The 23,954-nt window shown below is 40.6% G+C and overlaps 1 protein-coding gene across 1 annotated transcript in view; it reads left to right on the top strand.

The window, feature by feature from the left end:
- Positions 1-23,954, top strand: part of SFMBT2 (Scm like with four mbt domains 2) — a 114,094-nt gene that overhangs the window by 35,658 nt on the left and 54,482 nt on the right. The window contains exons 5-7 of the mRNA XM_042872767.1: positions 12,720-12,808; positions 15,460-15,706; positions 21,341-21,438. Coding sequence (XP_042728701.1) covers positions 12,720-12,808; positions 15,460-15,706; positions 21,341-21,438 — 434 coding nt within the window. The remainder of the gene's footprint in view (positions 1-12,719; positions 12,809-15,459; positions 15,707-21,340; positions 21,439-23,954) is intronic.

The following is a 23,954-nucleotide window of genomic DNA, read 5'->3' as shown; positions in this document are numbered from 1 at the left end:
TGGTGGGGATGGGTTGACAGGTGGCTGAGGTGATCTTAGTGGTTTTTCCAACCTTAATGATTCTGTGATTTGCAGAAAACTGCAAGCAAGTCCTTAAATTCATTCTAGCGCCTCCTTGTTTTCTGTTGCTACCTTGTAGCACTGTTCCTTGCTGATTTGAACACAGCATCACCAGCCTCCTGCATGAGTCCAGAAAATTTTTATTCAAGGTTTTGCTCTGCTTCTTGTCTCTGGTGTGTTCGTTGGGTTGCGGTCCAGGCTGCAAACAGTCTTTAAGGGAAGGTACAATTTGAAGACTGCTAGTCTGTGGCCCTCCAGTCAGGGATATGTTTCACCTGTCTGTAGCCTCAGCACCTGGTAATCTCAGACAGTGTGAGTCCAGATACTTAAATTTCAGGTAAATATTGTAGATTTTTTTTTTGTATCTAAAGATAGGTGTAGGGTGAGACAAATTCAGTTTTGTAACATCTAAAGGCAGAAGGGCTAAGTAAGAAACAGTCTTTTGGCTATTTTCCTGCTTTCATGCATTTCTCGTGAATTTGGTAAGAGAGAAGTAAATTCAGCAGTCTTCTCATAGTCTAGCACTGTAACCAGTAAACAAAGCTTTTTTTTTTTCTTTTTAAGGGATGTTTCTCACTTAAGATAATCAAGGCATCTCTCTTTTTTTGTTTGTTTCTGTTTTTGTTTTAAACAATACAATCACTGAATCACGGGGGTTGGAAGGGACCTCAAGAGATCATCGAGTCCAACCCCTCTGCTAGAGCAGGTTCCCTGCAGTAGGTCACACAGGTAGGTGTCCTGATGGGTCTTGAATGTCTTCATAGAAGGAGACTTCACAGTCTCTCTGGGCAACAATGCATATAGTGAACTGCAAATGTTATCTCTGTTAATTCCCATCTTTCTGTAGCAAATTGGAAATGAGAAAAAAAAATAAATGTAGAATAGATTTTTTGGACATGGGGGTCTGTGTATATATGTGCTTCTGTGTTTTGATGCCTTCTTCATAGTGGATCTTTGCTGTAGGCTGTTGGTGTTGCTGGAGAAGAAGAGGTGATCATGCACCACACTGATTTGTTTTTTATTTAAGAACATTGTACTGCTGTAAATTTGTTTCATTTTACAGAGCTGTCTCCAAAGAATAGCTTTCAGAACGCAGCTGCAGGACTAGGGAGTGAGAAAAGGCACTTAGTACATGAGATAATTGGACAGAGTTTGAAGGCGTAAGGTCAGAGCCTTGGGTGCAATATTTACATTGCAATGTCATCCACTTACAGAACGACCCATAACTTTCAGGTTACCCATTTGAGACTGGAGTATGAGATCCTGAAGGGACAGGACAGGATGTAAAAATGCCTCGTGTTCACTTGCAAAGACAAGTCAAGGAGATAGGATTTACCATCTAGAACAGGTGGCCCCCAAATCTCCCTTCCTCCACAAGCTTCACTTTCTAACATCAGAGTAAACTTGTGTAATTATGTAAGAGTCCCATTATAACTTGTATTAATGACATGGTCCACTGTATGCCTCATGGTGGACAGAGATGCTAACTGGGTGTGAAGCAAGCTGATGACTTCATGGCTGTTGATTCCGAATCTAACTTGGTTGGGGATGAATCCAAAAACTACAACAGTTAGCTTTGTGAATGAACGTTTCTTCTCTTTCCTTGTTCTTCTGGAATGAATGCACAGAAAGAATACAAAGTTCTGTATGCATGCTTAATCAGTGTTGATGGGCAAGCAACAGGCATGTTGTTCTCCTCAGTGACTGCTGGAACTTAGAAATCTGGACTTTAGAAATAATCTGTGCAAAGATGACTTCATGTCCTAGTTCTCAGTCAGATAAAGCTTAGAAGAAACGAACAGCTGAGCATCTGCTTTGGGCCACTTCTGTGCACCGTTGTTAAGGTGCTGATTTTGCCTGGAAAACAGAGTTCTTATTTTTTTTATTTTTTTTTTTTTAATCTCTGTGGGATAAAAATGGATTTCAAAATTACAATCAACATACCAGCTTCCCCATGACCCTGAATGCTCCCAAACTCCTGATTTGACAAAGCATTCATTAAGACTCCTAGGTCTGAAGATTGGGAGTTGGAGCTCTCATCTTGCATGAAACATCTCTTCTGTGCATTGAGCACAGCACTTAATGCAAGCAGAGGAAAAAGTAATCAAGGAACGCGTGTGGAGGCTTGGGGTTAAGTGGCAAGAATCATGGAGTTTGGATGCTTATTTTCACAGTGAGCTGTCACCCTAATGGACATTGATACTAATGATGAGGAACCCCCATGGTTATATGGTTTGTTCAGAGCTTTCAAATTCTGGGCTTTGCCTGGCTTTCAAAAATGCTTCCCAGCAGCTCTATCTGTGTATATACACATATGAGACCATTTAAGTGAGCCATTCCTGGTTAATTTCTAAATGAGATTTAGTTACCTTCTACCCAGAATTGAATTGAGCAGAGAGCAGTGTTACTGCTGTGCATAAAAAGGGCACAAAGGCACTGTTTAGATAAGAGCAAAGGCAAGAAATTTTGCAGAAGCCTGTGTAACTTTTGTGGTCATAAAGCAGGTTTCCTCCTAATTATTACATAGGTATTCAAAAGGTAAAACATTCTTCTTCTAATCTGTTGGGTCCTATGGCAAAATCAGAATAATCAGCCTTTGTACCTGCAGATACAAGAGAACAGGTAAGTGACCCAAATTAAAATGTTCCTCTGAAGGAACTTTGGTGTTCCCAAGCAAGTTGCTAGGCAGCTGCCTTTCCTGATTTGTGGCAATGTAATGGAGCTGTTTCTCTTGTTTGGTGCCTAACCTAGATGACAAGGTTTCAGAACAGCATTCCAGATGAAGTTAATGTAAAAATACTATAAAAATAAGTTTACTCACTGCAAAGGAGTGAAAAAGCTGAATCATTGAATACCAACCTATTGAGGCTGGATGGCAGTAGTTCCCATTTTCCCAAGGGAGAGCCATGCTGCATCCCAGTGGTCTTTGGTAGTGCATTGCTATTCATGTGAAGTCATGTTACAGAGAAGGGCTGTTGCTGTTCATTGCAGGGGAGATGGACTAGATGACCTTTAGGGATCCCTTCCAAATCAAACGGTCCTATGATTTTAGTACAAACAGAATTGATAAATTTATTTCTGTCCTTAATGTACTTAATCTCATTGGAATTGATAGATAATGCCACTTTCAGAGAGCAGAGCCACTTCTCATTATCAACATGCTCCTCCTTTTTATTCCTTTTTTTTTTTTAATTTTATTTTAAGCAATCCAGAGCAAGGGGGATATTGACTTTTTAAGTAAGGAAGAGTAATTAATCACAGTACTTAGAGTAGATCATTTACTTGCTTGCATGCAGGATGGGTAGCTGAGACCGTTCAGTCAATCAAGGCAAGCTGTACAGGTTAATGACACAAGGGTGACCATGTTGTTGCTGGGATTTATTAGGCAAGTCTTCTGATCTTGGACACTGTAAGCAGAAAGCCATCACTGTTGGCTCTGAAGAAGAATGTTTGTAGTGTTGTATTTGAAGTTGAGGCAACTGAGCTTACTGCATGGAAATGCCTCAGCAGTGGCTGGCAGCAACCCTTCTGCCAGCTTTTTCTTAGAATTAAGGTTGGAAAAGACCACTAAGACCATCTAGTCTACCATCAACCCATCCCCACCATGTTCACTAACCCATGTCCTTCAGTGCAATGTCTACCTTTTTCTTGAATGCCTCCAGAAATGGTGACTCCACCATCTCCTGCATGGCAAAACCACAGTGTGCTGAACAGCACATTTCTGAGGCTGCAGTGAGTAAATGGAATGATTTCTGTAAGATCTTGGTGTCATTCAGAAAAATAACTTCAGAGTGAAAGCATTCACTTGCCCCATCTGCACATGCACACTTTTCTCCTGTAGCATCCTACATCCACTTCTTCTCCCTCTGATAGTTCCCACAGCTGAATTGGGCACATAGCACAGACCAGAGTGAGCTACAAAAATGAGCAGCAACTCCCAAGCCACCCGTTGCTTTTTTTTATTGTTATAAAGAGAATAGTTAATTAAGGATTAGAGAAACCCAACGGGAATGCTATGTCTGTGAAGGACTGAAAGATGATGTTAGGAATTAAAGTCTTCTGTGAAGAATGAGATGGTTTTTTTCCGTAAGATTTTTCTTGCTTTGACTAACAGAGTGCAAATGGATCATTTCTGGATGCCTTGAATGGTAGCAAGAAAGGTAGCCATTGCAGTGTACTGAAATTCAGTGTAACTGCGTGGTAAGGGTGAGAGTGTAAAGCGCATGAAATGTTCATGCCTTTCTTCATTTTTTCTTCTTTTTCTAATTGAAGAATGCTCTTGCATGCAGAATTGTGTAAACAAAGGTTAAAGTCTGCACGTTGACCTCTTCTTGGGTCAAAATCATAAAAAGTGCAGCGTGGATATTAGAAATGGGAATTGTGTAGTTTTCAGTAGCATGAAAAATGGAGCTTGCCAGAGGTTTGGAAGAGAATTAGAAAGTGAATACGAAATATTGTCACCACATGAAGTAGCTCACGCAGTCTAAACAAGGAAGATTAATTTGAAATGTATACCTTTTCAAAGTTTTATTTTTAAAGGGTGATTAGATAACTGAGAGCTGTAAGAGCTAGGAGATCAATCGGTAGCTTAAACCATCATCCTTCAGCAGTGCGCAGGAGTGACTCATTCCATTGTAGTTATCACCCTTTCATCCATGGGCCTGCTATGAATGCGTATGAATGGGACCATGATGTACTGCTGATTCCAGGAATGTATTTTGAACATGTGTGTTGTTTGATACACAGTTGCTTGTAGCTTCCTTTTTTTCCATGAAAATCCCCTATGTAATATTTTCTTTGAAGGCTTTCGTTTTTTGAGACAGGTGTCTAGAAGGAGGTGTCTGAGCTCTGAAGTTTATATCCCTTGAAATGTAAGGCTGCATCATTAAGAAATGATATCAACAGCTTTTCATGTATGGTTTCTTTTTTCTTTTTGGGCCCTGCAGTTTCATCATTTTGTGATTGGATTCAAACCACAGAACTCTGCCGTTGGGAGAACAGTAGATTGTTTAAAGCTTTAAATGAGAAAGCTTTTTGAAGGCATCTCCAGCCACATTTGATTTTTTCCAATGAGCCCACGAAGGAACAAAAAATGGAAAATGTCACAAAACCACTACTAGCTTTTTAAATTTTACTTTATTTCAGAGGGAGCCTTGTGCTGGGCTTTGTAGGATACAGCTGAGGATGTTGCTTACCATGAAGGACTTGGAGATGGGTCAGGAAGAGTAGACACAACCTAAGCCTTTTGCTTGGAGGCACAGGAAGATGCTTGAGCAGGGCAAGCATCCCCACCCCTTTCCACCTCCAGTTTGGTTCTCAGGGATGTGTAGTTCAGCAAGCTGACTGAGAATGTTAGGATTCAGCTGTTTTCTGTCAAAATACTGTTTTATCAGAATGATAATATTTTGTAGGAACGTGTCAGTTTTGACAAATTGTTTTGATGGGTGAAGTCTAAACAAATTGTTTGAGTGTTCTATGTTGTTTTGATATAATGACATCTCATTTTGACTCTATCATTTAGACCTTTGTAACGTGCTTACAACTTCTGTGTTCAGACCTTTATAAAAAAATAAATATTTCATCAAATATATTACAGTAATTTTTAAAATATCAAGATGACAAGTTTCTTTTTTCTTTCTTTTTTGCAGCGTGCTCTTTTTTGAAAACTGCAGTTCTGTATTATCTACGTGTAAACTTTTGAATGTCTTGAAATACTTGTTTGAGAAATTTACTGTTCATGAAATGCTGATGTTTTAGCTGGCTTTGTACGGGGGTGATAAGAATTGCCTGGTTCTTGTCTGATTATAGTTCCTCTTGTTAACCAGTTTTTTTCATTCAATTCTTCAGAAGGATGTAAATTTTTAATGATAGTTACCACAATGGCAGTGGTGTCACTTAGCAGATTTATCCTGAAGATTTAAAACCATTCTATAAAGCTGTTTAAGACTCTGTTCCTTCTTCAGAAAACTGAAACTCAGATGTTTAGATGTTAATGGGGACCAGTGGGGATTCTCTAGGGGAGATATTGACACGCTGCTTGTGATTCTGGGTAAGGAAAATAAAAATAATGCACAAATTTTACTTATTTATTTACTTAATTGTTGTTGTATAAAGATTTTTTTCTTAGTTAGAACAAAACATAAGCATAATTTGATGCTATTACTTGTCTTGTACCATGTTACTGGTGGCAGAAGCCCAGGTCCTCTCAGGTAGGTTGGTAGGTTTTCTCTTTACCTCCATGTACCTACTCAACGTGTAGGTTTGGCATAAGTATTTACCTTGTTCCTTAACATATAGAATTGCTGATTCAGATTTGAACATGTCTTTGGCCCATTATTCCAGCATCTTACCCAGTGCTGTGGGTCCTCTGCCATTTACTGGCTACCGTGTTCGTAGGAATGGTCAAGGTGCAGGTGTACTGAATGCAAAAATTATTTTGAAGTAATGACATTCTGTATTCTCAGTGATCCCTGGTTAGTGGAAGCACAGTCTTGGCCCACGCTGCTTCTGCTTCTTATGCCTTCCCTTGGAGCTGAGAAGAGTAAAAATGTCTATGGGATGTGTAAAGGTTGTTGGAGAGCTAGCTTATATTGGTGGTGTAATCCAGTGAGGTGTTTGTTCAACAATGTGTCAATTCAAATTCTTGCTCCTGCCAGTCTTTCTGATTTCAGTTTTGTTGTTTTTTTTTTCCCCCCCATGTTCTGCAGTGCTTTGTTCTTAGAGAAAAAAAAAAAAAAGAAAAGAAAAAAAGTAAAAAAAAAAGGAAAGTAGAAAATGAAGATTTTGTATGATCCCGTGACTGTAGGAGAAGTGGCTTTATGAAAAAGAGCAACTATTACAGACTAGGCAAAATCCCTAGAGTTGGTAATGCGATAACAGTATCTCATACACATTGTATGGAGTGCCTATGGCTCAGTGCTTTCATGGGACTGTAAATGTTCTTTTAATCTCTTATTTCTCTAGAGAGACAGATAAATCTGAACCCATTATACACTGTGGCTATAGCAGGACACAGACATTACGTGCTTGAATGAGCAGAGGATGGAAGCAGCCGTCTTGGTTCTCGGGTGCATGGTTAGCACAATTATGGGGAAGGTGGTGATGCAGGGTTTGCAGTGCTGTGCACTTTTTGCCCTCTGTTTGTGTGGCTTTTGAGGTCAACATGCACAATACAAAGGGAAGGGGCCATTTTTGAGCTGCTAATAGTGAAAAATGGGGAGAATCTAGTGCTTGGCATGTGGTCCTGAATGTCCTTTGCACATTAAGTAATGAGCGTGTTGCAGCAGTGTTGAGGTTGGCTTTTGGGTTGGCGACCTACAGTCATTTGGTCAGGAAAATGAGATGAATGAGTAAAAGTGAGAAAATGGCAGGGAGCTGAAAGGTGAGGAGAGGAATGGACATAAGAAATGAGGATGGGGACAAGATGAATCAAGTAGGGAACGCAATGGGAAGAATGATTGATGGGAAGAATATTTGTTGGATATTGGGTGCAGTCCTTTTTTTATGGAGTTCAGTCCCGAGGAAGGGAGCTTGGTTTTATAACCTGTACTGTCGCTTCATCACAAATAAATAGAATCTAAATGTGGAAGGGTCCTTCTTTCTAATTTAAGAATCTTCTGTAATACCAACCAAACTAGAACCTGTTCTCTTAAATGAGTATTTTTCATTGAGGGAGGCAGGATGGTTTTGTATTTGTCTCCAGTGTGCTACAGAGACTGAAGCAGAGCAGGAATATGCCTCAGCCAAGCAGTGTGCAGATCTGGCCTTGATTTTGGGGCTGCATTGCTTTAAGGCATGTGGTTCTGTATCTTTTTGATTGCAGGAAGATGTTTTTTAAAGCCTTTGGCTTTGGAACCACAGAGATGTGAAAGCATCCACCCGCACACCCATGCTGGCTCCAAGATGAACTGGGCCCAACCCAAAGGGAGCAGGCACATCTGCGTGCACAAGATGCTGTTCTGAAGAGGGTTGTGATGTCACCTCCTAAACCTGGAAAGAACAGTAGTTAGGAGAGCACTGTCATTTTTGGAATGTCACTTGGTATCATGCTTGCCTGGCATTTGGGCTGTACTGTGTCTGACATCATGCAAACTCTCAAGCTTTTCCCATGACAAGAGCATTGCCTGGCTCCTCTCTAATGTATATTGTTTAATCTTTCAGTTTAGCCCATGCTGAAGCCTTTCCATCAGTGGGAACACTGTCAAGTCTTTTTTCTGCTGTCCTCTCTCTGCTTCTTTTGAATCATTTCCCTAGTGATACATTTGATGGCACTTGGCCCCTTGGGCCTCAGACCATTGCACAGCTTCATCTTCCTTGTTTCTCTTCTCAAACAACCCCACACAGGACCGTGGGACTGGCACTAAGATAGGTCTGTTTCTCGTAGTATTATTGGAACTCTTGGTCAATCTCTGTCCTCATAGAGCACCAAAGCCTTAAGCTCTGTGGACTAGCCGGTTATGACTATTACGTGTGCCTTGATCAAGGAAGCTATTGCTGCTTAGACTATCAGTTCCAAAGTTACCCCAATACAATTAAGATATCTCAAATGCTTTCTTGTCATTGGGCCTATTGGGTCTCCTGCAGTGATGTGGACAGCAGTCACTTTCCAAGGTGCCATCATGACAAACGAGCTGTGCCTTGTGAGGGGGAGGGATGGATGTGCAAAGAGTACTCATCTCTGCTTGGAAGGAATTTAATTCACTGATAAAATCCTTCCAGATTCATGGGCTCCTCTGATTGCAAAAATGTTTAAACCCATATCATCCACATAGAAGTACCAGAGACTTTATAACAACTATGAGGATTTCTGGTCAACTTTCGAGTCTGTGCAGCTCTGTAAGAACCAGAGTGGAATGAATTAGCATGAGGACAACTGCGCAGTTATAAAATGCTGCAATTTCAGCAACCGTGTTGTTCTTTGTGGCTTTTGGTGTTGGTACAACAGCTTGCCTCTCTGCATGAAATGAATCCATTTGAAAGTATTTAATGATGAGGTTTCTTTTGCTTTATTTAATTTGTTTTTCCCTCTCCTCAGAAGGTCCTCCAAAGAGGTCTTCTTGGAAGATGGATCCATTGAAAGGAAGAGAAAATACAGATGTCTGAGCCCAGTGGACCACTCCTGACTATTTTTATAAAAAAGGAAAAAAATATTTTTTCCTCGGGCAGCCTGATCTGGTGATTGTGTAACCCCGTCCATGGCAGGGGGCTGGAGCTCAATGATGTTTAAGATCCCTTCCAACCTAAATCATTCTATGGTCCTTTGTCCCGTCCACCATCCTGTCCCACCAACTGGCCAGCTAGCTGAAGATAGGCTCTAAAAGCAGAGTTCTTCCAGCACATCTGCAGTAGGAGAGATTTTGTTGGGTGTTTTTCCTATAGCTAATAAGCTGAAGTGTGAATTAGCAATTTAAAATCAGTGCTTCAGTTGACAAGTGCTGGGATAGATGCACCAGAGAAGCACCATTGTTTCCTGAGATGGATGCTCAGGGTGGGCACCCATGCATTATACTGCCAGCTATTCTCATTTACCCTGTAGATTTTGTTTGTTTGAATATTCTTATTTAACATTTTGCTTGCTCCTCAAAGGCTTTTGCAGATCTCATGATGATTCAGATTCACTTCATTACTACTAGATATTAGTATTTGCATTGTAGTGATTTTCACTGCAGAACTGAGAATCCTGATCATGCTCTACAGGCACAGAAAATATGTGCAGAGCCCTCTTTCTGAAACTTCCAGTGCAGTCTGTTAGTCTGTTCTTTTTACATTTATTTGCAGTGCAAAAGAAGATTAAAATGAAGCAAAGCACTGCACACTGGTTCTGTAACCACTTAGAAACTGGGGGTAGCATGTTTTTCAGCTAAGTCTGTTTTGTCTGAATACACAGATCATCTTGTTGCTTTCGAACTTCAGAAACCTGTAATTGAGATTCAAAGGTTGACAGGGTCCCCATTTTATTTAGGCCTCCAAAAGCTGTGAGGTTCAAGTCTTAGAGAGGACAAAGTATTTCTCTCAGAGGTGTTGGCAGGCAGCAAGATCTGTGAATCCGGCATTGCTGAGACATCTCGAATTGGGCATCTGGAAAATGGAGGCTTCTGAAATCTGCTGTCAGCTTTTAAAATGCTGACTATTTTTCTTCCCTCCTGCCAGCTTTGAAACTTTGAACCGAAGTTGCAGGGTTTTTTTTTTAATTTTTTTTTTTACTTTTTTTTATCACGTTTGCCATTCCTTAGTAATGATGCTCTGGCATTAAAAATTCGGCTGACAACTTTGTGGGCAGGAGCCAAAATGAAGTTCAGTTTTGCACCCTTCTCTGATGCACCCAGTGCATTTTGCATAAGTCTGAATGAAGAACTCCAGTCCCATTCATTATGGCAATTACTGTTTTCTCACTGATGCCAACATTAAGCTTGTTTATTGTTGTAATTTAGGTGAACAGGAACTGATGAGGTGTGTGCAGTGTGAGTGTTGAGAGTGAAAGCACCATGTAGAAACCATTTGTTCTCATACTATTCCTTCATCTTAGATAATATAAAGGTAAAAAATCTCCTGGAAATCGTACAAAATTGGTGCTGCAAAAGATTTAGAGCAGTTCCAGACTGGCTTAATTGTTATTTTGTAGATGCTTGTGACCAGCACGTTAAAGTTTGCTGACTTTAAATATATCTAAATGCACGTATAAATATGTGGTTTGAGTTACATTAGGAGAACTGGCTTTTGGGGAAGGAGCACAGTTCAGTAAGTCAGATCTGCTGGGCATGGATTCTACCATTTGCCATAGCTAGCTGTGTGGATTGCATAAGGTATTTAGGCTATGATTTGAATCTTAGACTAAATTCAGGTGTGCCAAATACCCAAACAAGAAACATGCTCAAGCATGAAGCGTTTTTTCTCCTTTTGTGGCAATATCATATAAATGAAGTTGATGTCTGTAGGAACCTTGCAAGGATCAGTGTGAGTATTGCCAGCCTTGGCGTGTGCTGGATTATAATTGAATCTCATTCTCATTTCGAGGTCTCTGGAATGTGTTTGTGGAAGGGAATGGCTACTTTTCGGGGGATATTTGCTGCTAGACAGCTTGGGGTTGTGTTTTACTTCTCTCCCAAAGGCAGTGAGTATTTGCTAGGTGCTCACGGATTGAATACCACCGATGAACACCTGTGTGCTGGGTGCACATCTGCAGAATGGTACCGAGCTTCATCAGCTCAGTATCAGATCTCAGCTCAGGTTCATGCCCAGGCTGTAATCCATGTGATCTAAAGGAACAATTTTTGTGGGAGTGTTGGGGCTTCCTGAGGAGTTGAGTGACTTGAAGCACTCCTGTACCTGCTCATACTTCACGTGGAGTCCCTAACCTCAGACTGTGTGTTGCTGGAGCATTGACATCTTTGAGAAGAGCTGAGAAGTCACTGCATTTCTTAACTGTTCAGGAATCTTGTCCTGATTTGTGTGCAGGGTGCTTTAATTGGGTTGCTCTTGCTTGACTAACACAGCATTTCTCTGAAGTGTTAAGCAAGGACTCAAGTTTTTCCTGAGCAAAATGCAAGGGCTGCTGTAATGTAATTATTTTGGAGCTGTGCAGGTTGATGTACAGCCCTTCCTGGTCTCCCCTATGGAATAGCAGTCTTTAAACCAGTTGTTTGTTCAGAACTAATGTCATAATTTTCAAATGGTTGTGATTTTCCCCTTCTGTTGGTGTAGGTATGATTAACATATCTATATCACTGTTAGTTGTATAAACATGTAAATAAGTTAAAGTGGTATAAGTATAAGTAAATAAGGGGGAAATCAAAATGTTTTTGATGTAATTTAATTCTCATTTATAGACAGGTGGAATTAAAATCTGATCTCTGGGTTTGCAAATGTACAATGTATTCAAAGAGATGTCTGAATCTCTGAAGCTGAGATTTGCTGAATTGCTTTTGAGTGTTCGATCTTCCACTGATTTCAACAATAATTGATCCAAAATCTGAATCCAGATCTAAACCAGAGGCAGCATTTATATGTTTTTAGTTAAATCTTATGTAACTCTGTTGACACAGATCCTGAAGTAGCACACTTACAGCATTTAGCTGAAAAAATGACTGAAAATATTTTTAAAATGAAATAGAAGTTTGTGGTCAATAATTTAAGGCTTCTTACAAGTGTGTGGACTCGATGACTGAGGTACAGTAATCTCAGGCTTGAGTTTTCTGCTTTCAGGGGGAAAGAGCCTATCAAGGCCTGTCAAGGAACTGAAAAGTTTGAGCAGTTTTTTTTTTCTCTCAGATCACCATTGAAAAAAAAAAAAGAGACATTATAAAGCATTTCTAAGCCTACATGGGAAGCAGGAAACTAGTAAATAGTCATAGTAGTTACACAAGCTGTGGCCATTTTGGATTGGGAGACTTGGAGATGCTAAGACACACCGTAGTAAATCCCTGTTGCTGCAGCAGAGCACGACCTTCCCATATTTTAGAGGTATAACCACATGGCTGTGTCTGGGTTGCTCAAGAAGCTTGGACAATGAACCATCTTTTTACCTGATCAGGATTGCAACTGTACCTGAAACTTCACAGCTGATAAGTCTCTCTAGATGATAAGTCTCTCTCACATGTATACAAAAAGTCCATTGCAGTCTGCTTCTCTGAGCGTTTCTTTTCTTCCCTCATCCTTTGCAGCAATCAAAGAGAAATATGTGGACTGGACAGAGTTTCTTATCCATGATCTGACTGGCGCCCGGACTGCACCTGCAAATTTACTGGAAGGCGTATGTATTAGATTGCAGTTTCTCTCTGATACTGTCTTGTGGTGTGCATGCTGCACCAGTGCTTGTGCTCCCCGTGTGTAGGGCTGTGCGCTTGCAATATCTGTGCGTCCAACAGCTGTGCAAAAGTTAGGAACGACGTTGCCTGGATTCTGCTGGCTCTGCTTCTGACTGAGTCGTGGGGTATTTTATTTGCCTTCAGGTTGAAAGGTGCTTAGAAATTTGGGTATTCATATACCAAGAGGTGAAGGAGAATGCCCACAGATTGGAGATGGGTGTTGGCAGGTTGATGGAGAGCATTGTCAGATTTATGTGTATATAGAATTATATTAATATTCCAAGGCTGGAAAAGAGTTCCAGGATCATCCAGTCCAACCATCCATGTAGGGATAGCTCCCTGAAAGACAGCAGTCAGGTTTAGCAGGGAAGTTGAGTGTGGTGGGCTCGCTCATTGATGACTGGATAAGAAAAAGGAGCTGTTGTGTCAGATGCATCCATATAGCAAAGAAGCTGGTTTGTGTAGCATGTTTGCAAGGAGATGTGCTCCTGGGACATGCCTGAGATCTTAGTATTTCACAGCTTCAGCTTCCAATGGGGGGAGCAGGGCTCATCCTACTTTCCATTGGGGAGGCTGCCATCTCTGGTGCATGCCAGTGCTATTAGGAACTTCTCTGTTCCCATTCAAGGTCAGGTTGGAGGGGGCTTTTTATAACCTGATTGAGCTGTAGGTGCTCCTGCAGTTGGACCTCCCTGCAGAGAGTTGGACTAGATGGCCCTCAAGAGTCCCTTCCAACTCAATTCTGTGATTCTAGAGGCAGCAAAAATAGGAGGTCCCAGGCAGAAATGCAGAGAGAAGTCACTGCCTTGACTTGAAACAGTTTCTCACCCTCTTCTGGTGTTGTATGTGATATATGTGCTTAGTGCTGTCTGTGTCATGCGATGTATGTTACCCCCCTGTCGACAGATTTGCTGTTTGTGAGTGCTGCAGATTGTTCTTATACCATTAAATCAATATGCAGTGATAAATTTTTTTTTAACATGCTAGCTATGCATATAAAGAGCTCTTGAATTATGGTAAATGTTAATATTTCAAGCAAGCCAATTATTAATCTTAGCCATTGAGTTGTCAGGAGTAAGCGACAGCCCTTTGGCTTAGAATTTAGCACACAAATCTGGGAAGCGATATTTGCATTTTTGTGGCCAGGGTTTTGTAGTAATAAGGTAAATCATTACACCACCGTTTGATGTTAAAGAATGTTTTGTTGGAATGAAGCAGTGTGTGAGAGAAAAAAAAAAAGAAAAAAGAATTTAAGTAGATTTCTATTATGTTATTACATTTTAAGAGTGCATTTTTCCATGAAATAATATTTGAAGAGGTTGTGCAGGTGTAGAGGAGTTGCTTATAATGGTGGATACATTATTTTGAGAAATATCTGATAATCATAGGTCTGGTTAAACATGTGATAAGGTTTTAGTCAATTTAAATATTTTTTTTTTTCTTACCAAATTCTCATTTTGATGCCTCTATTTTTGGCTTAAAGGAGGTGTAGTCAAATTTGGGTATGCTTCAAAATTTGAATATTTTTATAAGTCAATACGAGAGAGCTTTTTTATAAAGGAAAATAAGGCTTATTCCTCCTTTTATTTTTTTTCTAGCCACCCATAGAAGGAACTGACCTGGGCTGACACTGATTTGCAGAATTAATATTAAAAAAATAAAGAAAAATGTGAAAGGTACATATTGTTGAATTACAAAGAAGTGGAACAATCACACGAGAAGAAAGATTGTGCTTTTTTTTTTTCATATATTTTGCCTGTGCTTAACATTTCCTTTGAGGAGCAATGCTTGCAACTTGTGGAGTGATTGTTAGTGCTGTTCTTAAAATTCTAGAAGTGAGAAATTGAGTAAGAATTGGAACTTGCTTTAAAAAAAATGGAAAGAAAAATAAAAAGCTCTAGCCCTAACATTTGCAAGAAAAAGCCTGACAACTCAGAGTTGCTCACAATCACAAAAGAAAATCACTGAGCCCCAGAGGTATTGTTCTGAAAAATACCACACATTTGTTTTAATGCCTGCGGTTGGCAACTTCGAAGGTGTAAAGTTAAACACATACCAACGGTTGCAAAACCACCATAGACATTTCCATCCATGACAGTGGGAATAATTTGCTCTAAATTCTGGTAGGAGCAAGGCAAATTGTTTTGATGGGAAAGATCAGTGCCCAGAAGGCAATTTCAGTGTCATGCCCAAAGTAGTTAGCTTTTAGATAAACAGCAGGGTCTGATCCTGTGGTCGGTTCCTATCAGCTGCTATCAATGAGAATTTGGTTTGAAATCTTTCAGTGTAACTGAGCTCTGCATTGTTCAGGAGCTTCCCAAGTGGATATGCCTTAAGGGCTGTTTCACCTCTGACTATTCTTTTGTTGTTGTTGTTGTTGATGATGTCGGTTTAGAAATTAGCACAACTGTTGTTTTCTGTTTTACTTCTGAATTTGCACTTGGAAGACATTGGGTAAAATAGAAGAAGAACAGACTGTTTGCTGATCGCTTGGATGATGGTGTGAAAAACAAAAATAATCTTCTGCTGTCATCTGTTTCCTTGAGAAGTCTTCAAATAAAGTTTAAAATAAGGAGTTTTGCTTCTATTCAAACAGCCTCTGCGAGGAAAAAACCCTGTAGACCTCATTACAGTTGATTCCTTAATAGAGCTGCAGGATTCCCAGAATCCCTTTCAGTACTGGATAGTTAGTGTGGTTGAAAATGTTGGAGGAAGATTACGCCTTCGCTATGTGGGATTGGAGGAGACTGAATCCTATGACCAGTGGTTGTTTTACTTGGATTGCAGACTTCGACCAGTCGGTTGGTGTCAAGAGAATAAATACAGAATGGACCCACCTGCAGGTAAAAAAAAACAAAACAAACAAAAAACAAAAAAACAAACAACCTTGTAAAAATGCTGTTCTCTTTTGTGATGTTTTTTATGATCGTGACATGTTTTAAGATTCTTGTGCAACCCATTTCTTTTCCAGCATTCACATTGCTTGGTCAGCAGGTTTTAACTGGAACACAAATTGTGAGCAAGAGCCGTCTGATTTGGGCTCAAAGTAGTGGGTCAGGTAAACTGTATTAAATGTATTTAATAAAGCGAGCTTGGTGTTGCTCTCTCCTCCAAGGAAATTGTGTGCAGTAAGAGTAGCTTTGTGTATCAAGAAGCAGAGCTGATAGAGGTGGTCCAAGGATGTGCCTACTTGCCCGTCCCCTTGCAGTAGTGTTTTGGTGTCCATGTCTTCTTGGTCTTTCTCTAGGCATCCTAGTGTAGGACTCACTAGAATTCTATTTACTGTTCTCCAAATCAAAATTTAGGTGACATCTCTCAGCATATTTTATGCTCCGTTTGCTCTCCCTTCACCCAAGCACCTCTTGCCAATCTGTTTTCTATGGCCATGCTCTTGGATAGCAGTGTACTTCCGTGGAATTTCTTTGGGCTGGAGAAAGTGTTCTGGGATATTTATGGTCCCTTCATTGTAGGTCTTTCTCATCCAGATGTAACTTGGCTGTTCAGGATCTAAGTAAGACCTGCCTTGTGTGTAACCAACTCAGAAGATGGTACAGCAGGCCTACACCACATTTTCCTGTGTAGATGGGCAGATTGTCCAGGTCTGTGCTTCATTCTTCTTGTGCAATAGATGAAGTTTTCCATGGGAATTAACGATGGAAGAAAGATGGCTCTCCTTTGGATGAATGTTCCTGAGGTGACTTTTATCCCTTGAACTTTATTTAGAGAAGTTACTATGATATGTGCTGTTTTACAAATCTGCATGGGTCTTGGGGCTAACTTGGGGTCTTGAATGCTTTTTGGAAGTGTGTGTTTTCCTTCTCAGAGAGGTGGGAATCGATATTCTCCATCACTTCTAAATTAGATGTGAATGCTGGAGGGCATGAATATCACTCACTCAGTTATTTCCCAGAGCATCTGTGTTACACAGAAACACCTTTTCATTGACCATCTCTGAAACCTCTTGGCCTGTATAGGTTTGGTTAATCAATACAGAAGTGGCCTAAACTGCATTTGTACTTCTTTGTCCATTCCACCTTCCTTTTCCTTTTATCTGTTTGTGCTTCCTTCTATACTCCCTTCAATTTTTTTCTTCCAATTGTCTTATCTTTAAAACTGTTATTGGACTCGATTTGATGAAATTATATATTTTTCTCCTCCCCTCTCCTAGACTTAACTGCTTTTTACATTTCTTTCATGTCTTCATTTAGAATCTCTTTCCCCTCCTTGGCATTTCTCTGGCCGTTCCCCTTTTAGTGAGCATTGTTAGTGAGTTTGGTGATATATATCTTCTTGCTGACATTGACTTAAATTATACATCCTAGGATGTTGTCTTGCTGGAGTTTGTTGAGAAAAGACCCTTTGGGTGCGAGTCTTTCCATTTTCTTTTTGAGTCCTGACCTCCTGAAGTCTTACCCCAGGGATCTTTCTTTGACCCATCCTTGCCCTTCTGAGTTCTGCATTCCAGGGAGTAACCAGTCATGGTTATGTCCATGGGATATATGGGAATCTGATACATCTTGAGAGGCAGGAATGCTGGTTGTTCAACTTCTGACATCGCGGATAAAATTGGCCATTTGATGCCCACTACCATCAGCATATTCATAAACTACAGTGGATGAATAATGCTTGTTATGAGACTTGTGGTATAGCAGGCAGACAGGAAGCAGTAGTGAGTTGTCAGAATGAGGTGCTGGGCAGCAGAGAGCTCTGAAGAAACTTAAGGGTGAAGATACTAAATGATAGTCTGTCACAGGATGTGATTTCCTAAGGATGCCAGACCAGGAGATTGTGCCAGGGATTTGTCCCTACCTGCTTCCCTCCTTTCTGCTGACTTCTGTTGTAAATGAGATTTAGTTGGGGAAAGATCTTTGGTGTCACTGGTATATACTGTCTTAGGAAAGAGAAGATTTGTGGGTAATATGTTGGGTTTTTTACATGTTAGTTTAGATTCATTTGGCATTGTATAGGCATTGAAATGATGCTTCAGCATCACCTGTTGCTTTTTCTTTATGATCGGTGGAGAAAAGAGGATGTCTAAATCATTCTGTCATAGGCCAGATGAAGTGACATCTTCATTAGCCTGTTTTCTTCCACTCAGAGGGTTGAGAGGAATGAACACAGAGCTGGTTTCTAACTTTTGAAGCCTGTTGAGAGGACTGCTTGACTGATAAAAGGAACAACCTTAGACTTTTTATAAAAGCTACTGTGAATATCCTCTGAAGAGAGGCTGAGAACTTCCAAACCAGGCTGTGTGCCTAATTGGTATCAAAAGAGGATGTTCAGTTGCACATCTTCTCTGCAGGTTATTACAGTGTTTTACCAACCCCTGACTTGGAAGCTGTTTATGCACCATTAGCTTTATTTCCCAACGTGTCTGGGTTGTGGTTTTGCTATGCTGATCTGCCTCTGGCACCTGGCAAGTTGACTGTCACATTGCACAGCAGTCTGAGGTTAGTCTTTCAAGATACAGGACATTCTCCTCTGAAGGAGATCCCATTGTTCTGAATGTCTACAGCATCTTGGGTGGAGAGGTCTCTTTCTTCAAGCCAATTGCAACCTTGCACCAACGTACGGTATAAGAATGTGCAGAGAAAGTTCTTAGGAAATGGCATCCCTGCTGTGTTCACAACTGGGAACTTTTCAACAGCTTTATATGTCCTCTGTGGTAAAGAGAGTATAGCACTTCTTGCTTTTTCACTTGGATCTGAATCCAAGATAAGCCTCCTTGCTACCTCGAATTGGCAGAGGCAGCTTGACACAGAGCCACGGGTAGTCTTTGCCTCAACTGTTTATGTAGGAAGAGGTAGTCTCATTTTATGTTACTTTCTATTAAAAGACAAATTGGCAATGATTTTAATTCCTCACTCCTTGTTAACCTAAATACAGATTGACACAGTACACTTTGTTCAATTACCTGCAACACTATCACTTAAACAAAATACTTTATGCTCTTTTAACCATGCGATTTAGTGTCCATAAACTTGCCAGCATAAGCTAACTGCCACTGCCTGACGAAATGTCCATGTAATACTGCTTGCTGGTTATTGAAACAATTGAGGTTGTATTAATCTTTCAAGGCTTGTTGGCACCAAAGAAGTTGCTGCTTGTTTTCACTGCTGTTGCACAGAGTTACTCCCAAAGGCCACGTTAGAATTGCAGAGTCACAAAATCATTAAGGTTGGAAAAGACCACTAAGATCATCTAGTCCAACCATCCCTCCCTCAGTGGGGGGACCTCAGTCCCTCAGTGCTACATCTGCCCTTTTCTTGAACACATTCAGGGATGGTAACTCCCCAGGCAGCCTGTTCCAGTGCCTCACCACTTTTTCTGAGCAGAAATTTTTCCAGATATCCAACCTAAACTTCCCCTGACACAACTTGAGGCTGTTCCCTCTCATCCTACAACTGGTTATCTGGGAGCCAAGGCCAACCCCCACCTCACCGCAGCCTCCTTTCAGACAGTTGTAAAGGGTGATAAGGTCTCCCCTGAGCCTCCTCTTCTCCAGACTGAACAATCCCAGTTCCCTTAGCTGCTCACTGTAAGATTTATGCTCCAGACTTTTCACAGCATTGTTGCCTTTCTTTCTCTCCCATGCTCCACTGCCATTATGATGGCAAATGAAGTTCTGTTTTCATCCTGCTCTGTTCGGCAAGCGTCTGTGTGGGTTTTCTGAAACTCAGAATTTATATAGGTAGAAGCAGCAGGTTGGGGTGAAATCATGACTTATTGACTATTTCTGATTTTTTTTTTTCTTTTTTGCATCATTTCAGCCAAAAAGGGAGAAACAAAGTGAATCATTTCCCTTTCTATATTTCAGCCATTCAAGACTCCTGCAAGTGGGTGAGGTATTGGAGCAGGCTGCCCAGTGAGGTGGTGGAGTCACCATCCCTGGAGGTTTTCAAGAAAAGAGCAGACGTGGCACTGAGTGGCATGGTCTAGAGTGGTCATGGACATGGGTTAATGGTTGGACTAGATGATCTTTGTGGTCTTTCCAACCTCAGCAATTCTGTGATTCTAAGTAAGGGGAAAACTGGTGCAATAGGCACTATGAAATAGTGAACAGTTTGACGAAGAGCTCCTTTCTTAACTCTTGTGACCACCACGCATGCTGTAAACAAAGACTTGAAATGTATGTTCCCATTAATAACCAGACAGTTGGGGAATTCACACTACAGCCCTGAAAGGTTAACCTTTCCCTTTAAGTGTGTTTAAATTCACGTGCATACCCGTGATGTCTGTCTGAAGTAGCAAAGCTTGATATAGTGGAAGTATAAATACATCCTCTTCCAGTGAGTGATTCTGCAAATCCTGTTTTGATAAGGTCTTAAATCTATTGAAATCAGAGCATAAAATTCTCTTGTACTGTCAGTGCTAGGTGACAGTGCCTGCCAATTCCTTTTTTTATATATGTTTCTTTTATTTCCTCCTTCAGAATTGTAAGATACCACAGTAAATCTTTGGTAGCTTGCAAATATATATGGTTCCTAGATGTACAAAATTTAAATGCAAATTAGACCAACTTGAACTGTGGTGGAAGTGAGTGAAGCCCCGCTGGCAAAAGCAAATCTTTGCACTGCTCAGTCTTTATCAAAGTTCGAGTTTATTGTTAAGTAAATGTTCATTTCCATTTCAGTAATTGTTACTAGTCTCTCTACTTATCTTGTCTCTTGGAGACCTTGATATGAATGCTCTGCAGTAACTTGTTATGTATGGGATAGCAATATGTTTTCCAGGACAGAAGTAAATCCAATATAATGTTCTTTGTCATAGCATTGTTTCCTATGTTTTTTTGTGTTTTTTTTCCCTTTGGTGATTCATAGGCATTTTACTGCTCTGAACTGTAAACGACTTGCTAATATAATGATTTAATAATATTAAACCAATTTAAAGAAACCCATTGCCTAGAAGTATAATGATTGCAATTCATTAGTGTAAGTGTGAATTGATGTGATGCTCAGTCATGTACCAAAGATAGGTTTGTGTAGATACCAGCTGAAATGTTCTTTCCCACACCTTCCCTCCTGCAAAAACTTCTGCAGTAGTGAATTTTCAATGAACAAAAGAATTGTTAAGGGTATTTCTGTTTTTGTTCAAATATAAATAATGTTAACCCGAGGCTTCTCAAACTGGAAAATATTTGGTATTTTTGTTATGTTCAAATAATGAGATAATACAGTTCTTTTTTCTTCAACAGAAAATGGAATGTGTGTATTTTCTTGGGTTTTACTCTAGGATATAGAACACATTTCTTCCCTAAACGTGCCTTTGCTCCTTGCTTTTGTTGAATTTATCCACACTGTACAGCTTGGGATATACATGCTGCTGATTACAACTGAACCTTCCATTTTTATGACACAGTAACTTAAGACTTTCAGAAATCTTCAATTCCCAAACATTTACTTCTTGGGCTTGTATTTTTTTTTTAAATTGATTTTTGTGTTTTGTTGTTGTTGTTGTTGTTGTTATGATTGCTTTAGATATCTATTCTCTGAAGACGATATCTGAGTGGAAATGCGCCCTGGAAAAATCCCTAAATGATGCAGCAAATTTTCCTCTTCCAATGGAAGTATTCAAGGTAAAAAGTGTACATTTTCCTTCAGTTATTCGATAGAGTAAATTCTCAGCTACAAAACACTATTTTTCATCATAATCACCACCACCATTAGCTATGCATTTTTGCCAGTAATGAACAGCAGCCTGCATGCCACGTTCAGAAAAACTTGCACCAATGGACATAACCCACTGTTTCACAGTGTTTCATCACCCACCACCTCACTGTGCACACATCCACTGTTTGGTCTCCATAGATATTCAGCAAGGGTTGATGAATGTCAGTGGGTGCAGTTTTTCTGCGTAGAGGAGTTCAGTTCTACCCCTTTGCTTCATGTGCAGTTCCATGTCAGGTGCCATTTTGTCAGACTGCCCCTCTGCTGCCATCTGTCACATGAAAACAAGATGTAACGAAGTTCTGGTTGGAAAGTTGAACCTCTGCTGCCATACTGCCAACATCCACTTCTGTTGTAATGGGCCAACTTAATAAAACAGGAGGCATTACTGTCAGAGCAGCCCTTCTATGTTGCTATCAAAGGTCATAAGTGGGATGTTTGTATAAAATGCAGTTTTGTGTGAACTCTGCTCTCAGACCTGATTTCTTGCTGTTACTGTTTTATAGATGATGTAGGGGTATGACCAACGCTGATTTCTCCAACATCAGCATTTCTCCAACACCATTTCTAACATCTTCAATTATGCAGACCTGACTTCTCACAGCCTGTGACAGCACAGTGCTATGATTATGAGAGTACTTGTAAACTCAGCTTTCTGTGAGCTCTGTGCTCAAATTTTCATCTCATTCAGAGCTGGTCCTCCTCCAGGGACCTGTAGTGGAAGTAGGAGATAATTTTCTCCTGTGTCATTTTTTCTTCACTCAATCTGATTTTTAATAGTTAGAGATGTGCTTCAGCCCTGAGGCACCAGCTTTAATATCCCATCCAAATCCACACTGCTGTTCATCGTGGCTGCTCCAGATCATAATCCAGATTTCTAGCTGTGCCAGCCTTTTTAATGTTGCAGCCTTGCAGTGGTGTGCTGTAGCAGTGTGGGGGGATGAGTTGTAGCATAGTGCTGCACCACTGTCTCCAGTGGAGTGGACCAGGTCATAGAATAATGGAATCATTAAGGTTGGAAAAGACCACTAACATCATCAAGTCCAACCATCAAACCATTTTCATCATGCCCACTAACCGTGCCCCTCAGTGCCACATTTGCTCTTTTCTTGAACATCTCCAGGGCTGGTGACTCCACCACCTCCCTGGGCGGCCTGTGCCCATGCTTCACTATTCCTAATGAGAAGAAATTTTTTTTTTTTGCTAATATCCAGCCTGAAATCCATCTGATAACCACCAGATCCTCCTAGTCAACCACAGTGGTTACCACTGCTCCTGGCTCATCCAGTGTGGACACCTAGGTTCCTTCCCATTAGCAGCATGATATTGGGGCACCCCTAAACACCCATGTGATTGGGAGAAGGCACCCAGCATGCCCCATTCTGGCTCATCACAGGGACCTGGTGCCACCTAGTGAAAGCCCTGCTAGGCTGAGAGGAATACAGAAAATGTATGCATTGGCTTTTTTCACAGACAAGGGTTTGAGATGTCCCATAAAATCATAGAATTGCCCGGGTTGGAAAAGACCTTAAAGATCATTGAGTCCAACCACAACCTAACCATACTGCCCTAACTGTAACAACCCTCCACTAAATCATGTCCCTGAGCATCGCATCCAAACGGTTTTTAACACATCCAGGGATGGTGACTCAACCACCTCCCTGGGGAGCCTATTCCAGCACTTAACAACCCTTTCTGTAAGAAGTGTTTCCTGATATCCAACCTAAACTTACCCTGGCACAACTTGAGTCCATTTCCCCTCGTCCTGTTACCTTAAAAAATAAAATCTCATGTTGTTGCAGGAGTGGTTTTGATTCTCTGCCACCTTTTTTTGTACAGTGCTTCAGTCCAGAAGCTATTAAACTTTGCAGTTTCAAGATGAAGAGCATATTGTATGGGGCAGGGATTAAACTGGGAAAGCCTAATGTGTAAATTTTATTCCTGCCTATATGAAAAAGCAAAGAATCTTTCTGATGAGGCTCATAAAGCATCCTTTTTTTTTCTTTAGTTTATAAGTAACAGCTGTTTTGCAGCCTTTTCTCAGCATGCTAGACTTATACCCACTTATTTTAATTATTGCATGACGGTCATAAATTTAAACTCAGCAAGTCCCAGTGGCCACACTGTGTGGTTAGAGCTTGCAAGGGTGTTCCTCTTAGACAGTGCAGTGCCTTGGAATGCTTGAATGGCCCAAAAGGAGAAATTTTGGGGGCCATACATGACAAAAAGGCAGGATTAGGGCAATATAGCTTCTTTGTTTGAACTGTGGAAGCCAAGCACAAGGATTCAGTGTCTGGTGTTGTTTGGGTCCCTGCCTGGTGATGAGGAGGCTGGAGGCTAAATGAATGGATGTCCTTTTTTTCTCTGCCTTTAGAAGGACTCAACCCCATCTTCTACCATTTGATCGAGGGGTAAAATACAAGAG

The sequence above is a fragment of the Lagopus leucura genome, unplaced genomic scaffold (genome assembly GCF_019238085.1).
Source record: "Lagopus leucura isolate 7727_CA_CO unplaced genomic scaffold, USGS_WTPT01 Super-Scaffold_100008, whole genome shotgun sequence".
Classification (NCBI taxonomy): domain Eukaryota; kingdom Metazoa; phylum Chordata; class Aves; order Galliformes; family Phasianidae; genus Lagopus; species Lagopus leucura.
This window is presented reverse-complemented; position numbering and strand designations above follow the sequence as displayed.